This window comes from Brachyistius frenatus, unplaced genomic scaffold, assembly GCF_029030835.1.
Source record: "Brachyistius frenatus isolate BFR_SWC_R1_liver_20210118 unplaced genomic scaffold, ASM2903083v1 Contig_4, whole genome shotgun sequence".
Classification (NCBI taxonomy): domain Eukaryota; kingdom Metazoa; phylum Chordata; class Actinopteri; family Embiotocidae; genus Brachyistius; species Brachyistius frenatus.
In genome coordinates this window covers 7,711,151-7,718,917 of record NW_027210603.1, presented here as the reverse complement: position 1 = coordinate 7,718,917, position 7,767 = coordinate 7,711,151, and the positions used below count along the sequence as shown (strand labels likewise).

Here is a 7,767-nt window from a genome sequence, read left to right as displayed (position 1 = left end):
CTCTGTGCAGCTGTGGGGATGTGCGGGTTTGTGTGTGTGTGTGAGTGTGTGTGTGTGGGATGGAGAGAGAGGTCAGGTGACGGGCCATTTGTCTCACAACACACAGAAGACACACACAAATACGTGACTTAGGGTCTTACTTGTCATTTCAAAGTGGTGCGTTCAGTTGCCATGGAATCTTAAAAACAGCAGAAAAAGTTCCCATCTTTACTTTGGTTTTGTTTTCAGAACATCATCCAGGAAGTTTCTGTCAAACAAAACATATTTATTAATCTACAATAAACACTCCTCTCTTACTGTACTGCTCTCTGTTCTTTTTTTTACATCAGCAGAATACTTTCAGGGCAATTTGTTGGTGACATTTGACCTTTTTTTTCTCTCGGGAGTTGATGATGACCTCCCCACTCTGATGAGTCAGCTAAATGTCTTGATTAAAATACATGCACATCAGATGTAACCATTCTTCCCCCCCATTCAGTCCAACAGTGATGTCTAAGGTGTAAAATTAGAGAACAGTGGACATAGAGTGAGGACAGCAGCAGATATTTATTGTTGTCCATCTCCCCCCTGCAGCAGGGGGCAGCTGGCCAGCAGTAATCAGGCCTGTCCCCTATAGGCATCTTCTGGCTACCAGCTGGGAACAGCTGGTCTCCCCTTCTGCTACCAGTGGACCTGGGCACTGCTGGAAGTCCTAGAAAGCAGAGGGCCTTATAGGATCTGACAATCACAAAAACACATATATAGGTTCTGCTAATGAAGAGGCCTCATTAGGCTACATTTACAGTTTCTATAGAGGTGCATCTATTGTTCGGTCCAAGAGGGGAGCTGCAGCCACGGGGCTCCTCGGGACAATGGAGCACCTCATCAGGTTGTGTTGCCAGTTTCACCCTGGTCTCAGCACCGAGTGGGCGTTGGGATGTCTGCAGACTGTTGCTATACTTAAAGGAGTCCGGGGAGGGGTGAGGTGGGATTGTGAAATAGTTGCTGTTGGTGCGGGGGGTGGGTGATGTCCAGCGGACGGAAAAGGGACTCTGGCGTTATTAGATTTGCAACAAGTCGTAACACTGTCTCTCATTGTGTATCCCTCCACCCCTGCCCTCCCCCAAGCCCCTAACCGTAGAGAAGACAACAAGTCCGCCTAGAACCCCCCCCCCCCACACACACACACACACACGCACGCACGCACGCACCCACACACACACACACACACACACACACACACACACACACACACACACACACACACACACTCCCAACTAAAGCTCTCTCTCCAGGCAATTGCCACTGGAGTGGAAAGTATTCCAGAGCACAATGCCTATGCTCTCAATGGGTGCTTTAGCATGCCACCAGTGCGCTGTCACCAGCAGATGGGGAGCTAATTAGAAGCCATTAAAAGGCTTTGATAGTGTGTGTGGGAACCAGGCGGAGGGAGATGGCCACAGGGGCGTAAAGGAGGGGTGAGTTTTGGGTCCAGTGAATGCACACACAAACACACACACACAAACACAAACACACACACACACACACACACACACACACACACACACACACACACACACACACACACACACACACACACACACACACACACACACACACACACACACAGGAACACATGTGAGAGAAAGAGATACAGAGAGACCAAGCTGTCCCTGCGACTACTCTCGGGCCAAGGACGCAGAGCAGAGGACACCTGCGGAGCTTCAAGGATCTCTGCGAGGATCCGCCGCACACCAACTATCAAATGGAGATAGTGTTCCTGTAACCTGCCCCTGGCTCTCAGGGAAGGGCATCCATCCACCCACCCAGTCTGCTGCCTGCACACAGGAAAAACACCCAACAGGCGGCGAGGCTCCAGACGGTCTGCGCTGCTGATGACACATCTCTGAACCAGGACTCCCCACAGGAAGTGAGTCCTAACCACTGGTCCTCAGTCATTACAGAGGCTGGGCTGCCCAGGGAGGTGCCAGGCCACGCCAGGGCACACAAGGAATCCAGGCGGAAACGCACACGACACACACCCACACAGAGGGTGTGACACACAATGTTACAAACTTCCTCAACTTGTATCTGTGTCCAAGGGCCACTAGTCAATCATCGCTCAGCCAGAGATAGATGTGACATTGTGGTCTGGTAAAAGTTTTTGTATCCGACACCACACTCACCCCTCCCAGTCCATATGAGCCTCTCCACACACCTGCACACAGGTGTGATCATTATCAAGCAAACAGGAAGAGCCTGACTGGGAACTGGAAACTAATCCCACAGCTGCGAGGAGATGGCCTATGTGTATGTGTGTGTGTGAGAGTGTGTGTGTGTTAGTAAAAATTGTTGAAAACTTCCATGTACTGCTCTCCTCTCTTAATCAAATTCCTCCCTCGCTTCTTTTCAACAGTGTATCTCAATAATCATACTGAAGTAAAAATCCTCTGTCTAAGAAACCATTTATTCTCATCCGCCGTCGTTGTGCTTTGGTCGCTTTCATGTTTCAGGAAGTAGTATGAGCACTGCTTATTGTACTCGCAGCAATAATAACAGCAGCAAAAGTGTCAAAGCATTGCTGGAATGTCCTATTTCCTTTGAATGAATTCCTGCCCCAACTTTTCTCCTCTGTGGCTTCCTGTAGTGCACTTCTCTAGATCTATTTACTGTAGCGATAAAGAGGGCGTATCAGCTAATATGTTTCCTTCTCCACCACCAAATGGAACAATTTATCCCGGAAGAAAAAAAAAAAAAAAAAAATACTGGGAAACTGGTACAAAGGATACACAATGTCCTGACCAAAAAAACAAAACAAAAAAAAATACAAGTGTTGCTTTACTGCTGTTTTGATGGATGTATGACCAGTAGCCTGTTGCAGAAATACTAATCAGCTCACATATAAAGAGTCCGCTGGGAAATGAATTCAGCGTCAGTGATGAAGGAGGGAAGGGGAGCTGAGAGAGGGCACTGCCATTCTGTCAGTTAAAATCAGGAGCTAATATGTTTCACTTTTCTTTCCCCTCCTCTGCCTCTTCCCTCTGTCTTCTCTCTCCCCTTGCCTTGATGTGCTGTAAACAGGCTAAAAAGGGCCCAGCTGTGTGGAGTTATTGTTGGTGTCAGTAGGAAGTGCTGATAGCTTTTGCAGCTGAACAAAAGCTGGATGAGGGGAGTGGAGGGGCGCTCCAGACACTGTGGCTCCAGCCTAGATTCTCTCCCACAATCCCTGCACCGCACTCCCATTGTTCTGCCCACCCGGCCTTCCCTCCGCCTTGTCAGCTGCGACCTAGGACAGAGGGCAAAAAAAAAGAAAGTTTGAAAAAAAGTTTTTACAGGCTACTGCAACAGCTCGAAGAAACAGCCGGTGGTAGTTAACTTTGTAGAGCAGTACTGACGTTATCTTTAGTATGGTACAACATCTGTGCAGATATAAGCAGGGACTCTTTAAATAGCATTTATATTAAAATACGAGGGGAACCAGCTTTTTATAACCACTTTAGAACTATATTTAAATCAAATTAACACTTTGATGTACCACTATCTGTCATTCTGCAATTAACAAAATAAAATTATTACTATCAACATAATCTTCAATTTGCAAAAACATGCATTTATAAACAACTAAATGGTGCAAAACTGCATGGTCAGTGAAATGAATTAAAAACAGAATATATGGTATCAGGCTATACAGTGGTGGAATGTTACTAATTATGTCATGAAAGGTACAATTTTGTACATTACTTGTACTTTATATATTTAGTTAACTGTACTATTACTTCATTTACTTCACAACTACAATTATTAGATACTTTACATATTCTAATTTTCCATATGAAATATACAAACTGCCTTTAAAACTTAATGTTGCAGATAAACTGCTCAAAAGTGTAAAAAGTGAGGCAAAATCACATTAAATTAAATTCTAAATACACATCAGTGATCAATAACGATTATTTAGGCATGCACAACTTATGTAAAACTGATAGGGGCCATTGTTTTGCTTATTTATAGGATCTAAACATATAATTTGTTTTATGTTATTCTACTATTTGTAGCTATAACGTTGTGGACTTTAGTCATTTTTTTAATTAGCTAATTGAAGGACCTGATGTCATAAAATGAAATATAAAAAGTCTTTCGAATTATTTTTCTATTCCTTTAAAATGTCATCACCGACATAAACTGAATTCCTGCAAATAAAATAAATGCACGAAAACTTTTTTTTTTTTTTTTTTAAAAGGAAAAGTTTTAAAGCAGTTTTAGCCCCACAGAGATGTTGTAGTGAAAGTGGGCTGTTCGAAGGAATGCAACAGTTATTGTGTGTTTAAATGCAGTAACAGCAGAATGACGCGCCTCCCTCCGCTGTTAACCGGCTGAGAGCGTTTGCTCTGCAGGTGCGCAGGGCGGTAATCTCATCCCGCTGCTCGGAGGTGATAAATGAACGACAAAGCTCCAGAGCCGGTTTGTTCTCAGGGTTCCGCGCGCCACGCAGGTGAATGGAGGAGCTCGGAGTGCGAGCTTCTCTTGTTTGACGTCTCCATGGAGACCGCCCGAGCGGCGCCAGGCTGACAGGCGTCAAGGCTCGGATGAATGGGTGACGTCACCGCGCTGGCGCCTGCCAGTCTGCTCGGGCTTGTTTGGACAATCTGGGGGGAAGATTCAGAACAGAGCGATGCGATCTGAGTGTGCACACAAGGCTGAGCACACACTGCAGAAACATGTGAAGGAATCCGTGAAGCTGCTGCTCACACTGGGCTTCCTTCAGCAGCACAGCGAGCCAGGAAAAAGAGACTCTGTGCTTCGGGAAAAGTGTAGTTTGTGCGCATAAAGAAAGCTTTGAGTTTAAAGAGTGGAGATTTTGTCCGGGGAGCAGCGGTGTGGGAATTAGTGTGTAGCAGGACTTTTAAACCAGTCAACAACCTGACATCAAATAGTCGTCTAATGTTCTTAAACTATTTAAATCAACTCTTTAGTTTTTGTATTACAATCCATTTAAATGTTTATTGTAGACACACTTCACCATCTTGAACTAATTAAAGCATAAAAAGGGAATCTTTTCCCAGAATTGTTTGGTCACTGTAATTAATTCTCCAACTTTATTTGACCATTGTCATCCACATCTGCAGTGCCATCGACAATTGTGGAAAAAAAAAAAAAATCTAGGGCACTGTGGTAGCCTAATTATCATTAGCCATTCATCCTATTCATCCTGTCCCATCCCACACACATTCTCACAGTGCATACCCAAGCATTCACCACCCCTTGACTGTCCCCAGGCAATCTACACCTGCAGAGTCCCCAAGCCATGGACAGCTGGATTCCCACATATTACCCATAAAAGACACACATTTGTTTCCATTTGTAACGCCATCCTTCAAACAGATTGTAAATCCCGATAACCAGCCGAGCGCAGTCATTGGCTAAATCTCAGGTTGTGGACCGCCTCATCAATACAAACGCAGCTGTCTCATTGGCCCACCTCCTTCAAACCAGACGACTCGGACACGCCTCCGGCTTCTGCTCCATTATAAAGCCGAGGAGGTTCGCCCATGTGGATGTTGCAAACTGTCAACATTATATTCCCGTGATCACTAAGAGGAGGAGAAGCCTCATTGCCTTCCTACGCTCTCTTTTTTTTCCCCCCCCTGTACCATCTTTTGGAAGCTACACATCCTACGCTAATCAAGATGAAGGTTGTCGGATCTACCTGCACCCTGAAGAGCAAAGTCGGCGGCGAGGACGTGGTGCGCTGTCTGTCCGATCAGAGCCTGAGCATCGCCAAGTGCAAGATCCCGCTGTTGGACGAGCAGATGAGCGTCTTCGTCCAGGACATGAACAGCTGCTACAGCAAGCTAAAGGAGCTCGTGCCCACTCTGCCCACCAACAAGAAAGCCAGCAAAGTGGAGATCCTGCAGCATGTCATCGACTACATATGGGACCTGCAGGTCGAGCTGGACGAGCCGGAGAAGAGCCGTCAGCATTCGGTCAGCGGTGTCCCACGAACACCGCTCACTACCCTGAACGCAGAGCTCGCCAGCATCTCAGTGGAGGTAAATATATTGCCACGGCACTGCAGAATAAATCTAAGAATAGCTCTATGTCCTCCAGAGCTGCATGATTCCCCTGTAATATCTGATTTTGAATGTCAGTTCGCGTGCGTAAAGTTGTCAAGTCCGTGCGCAAAATCTCCCTTTTGCGCACGAGTTACACTGTAACTGCTTTGCATCTGTGTGACATACATGTACTTATCGACCTACTTTTCTCTCTCCCCGCAGAACGGATGCTCAGATGACAGGATTATGTGCCGTTAAGAGCTCGTGGAGCATCGCCCCATCACCCCACAGCGAGCACCGCGAAGAACGAACAAGGCTACTTGATGTGACTTCTCGAAAACATCAAAAAATAAAACCTTGAACTGTGTAGGGACGTTTCAAACTCCCAATGCTAGAAAAAAAAAACCGTTGTGTGGACATCCTCCAACTGCGGTGGTCTCACTCACGGCTCTCGATTCATCAGAGGGCCCTGAGATAAGAGGAAGACCGGTGGTGTCCAGATACAGACTGGGTTATCCGGGAGACCAAGACAAGTTCAGTGCAACCAGCATCGCTCGTTGCTTGTAGAGTTTTAAAAGAAAGCTTATGTTTCTGTTACGCTCTTTGTATCTTGTGTAAACCATATAGAGAATTCAACATTTTGTAAAAGGAAAAAAAAATCATTTTCTCAGATTCCTGAGCGACAAACTTGTATTGTATATTACAATGCCACAGTATGTGAAGATATTGTTTTCTTACAATGTACCTTATTGGTGTTTTTATTAAAACAAGACAATTATTTTTGAACAAGAATCCTTCTGTGTCACTGTGTCTGTGTGGGGGAGAAAGATTAAGTGGTGTATCACATCACATTCTTGAGAGGGGTTCAGTATCGATTTCTCGGGATAGAACCATAGCTGTGAAAAACAACACTTGGTTATTATGGGCTGTTACAGCCTTATTATCACTGTGATCAATCGCAGGTCTTGTCATATACATTTTGAACAACTTCTCGTGTAGCTGAGTACCAGAGGAGTGCTACACCAACAAGAAGCTGTCAAGTCATTCAGGTAACATAAAACCAAAGCTGGTGGTAAACATAATGGCTCACAGCCAGTTAAATTGGTAATTTGCCTCTCTCTGGGTCATTAACGTATCACATTACAAGAGGAAGTCTCACTTTAAGTCGTCAAGTCTAAAGATCTTCACACAGTCAAGGTTCGGGGAGTAAACTTTTAAATTAAATCAGTGCAGTCAGATGATTTAATATTTTACACGTGTTTTCAACAAATTCACTGTCAAAGACGAAATCATTTATGGTTTATTAGGAAAGAAAAAAAGAAAACGGTTTTGATGCACTTCATAAAACATCCATTTAAAGATGGTGTACCAATATGTTATCGTGTAAATCAGCAGTTTTTGTGAGTCTCCCCCGGCACTGCAGGGGTTAAAATGGCTTTGGCGAGGCGATTCGTTATAAGATTTATTCTGTCTCCCTGGTGCAATGTTTTTCCCATTTCCCTGCGGTGCGATGCGCACAGCTGCAGCCCCGGCGTGGCCAGTGTGTGATTGTGTTTGTGTGATAGCTTTGTGCCAAGGGCAGGGGAGGGCGGCGGGGCCCAGACTGAGCGGCGCCTCGGCACACCTGGGGAAGTTCAGGTTAAATAGCTCCACATTCCTCAACACACAGCTGATTGAAACATTAACAAACAGTAATCCACGGGCCAGGCCGCAGATGGGCCGGGAACCACGCCAA

The 7,767-nt window shown here is 45.4% G+C and overlaps 1 protein-coding gene across 1 annotated transcript; it reads left to right on the top strand.

Annotated features, from left to right (window-relative positions):
- The first annotated feature begins 5,527 nt into the window (after positions 1 to 5,527).
- On the top strand, positions 5,528 to 6,824 carry id1 (inhibitor of DNA binding 1, HLH protein). The gene is made up of 2 exons (XM_069713485.1): positions 5,528 to 6,029; positions 6,255 to 6,824. The coding sequence occupies exons 1-2, from the start codon at positions 5,667 to 5,669 to the stop codon at positions 6,288 to 6,290; spliced, it is 399 nt and encodes a 132-aa protein (XP_069569586.1). The 5' UTR covers positions 5,528 to 5,666; the 3' UTR covers positions 6,291 to 6,824.
- Positions 6,825 to 7,767: the final 943 nt, after the last annotated feature.

What these genes read in the sequence shown, in the direction of transcription:
- id1 (XM_069713485.1), top strand. Translation starts at nt 5,667, where the DNA reads ATGAAGGTTGTCGGATCTACCTGCACCCTGAAGAGCAAAGTCGGCGGC. An exon ending in TCGCCAGCATCTCAGTGGAG is followed by an intron (nt 6,030 to 6,254) that starts GTAAATATATTG and finishes CTCTCCCCGCAG; the next exon opens with AACGGATGCTCAGATGACAG.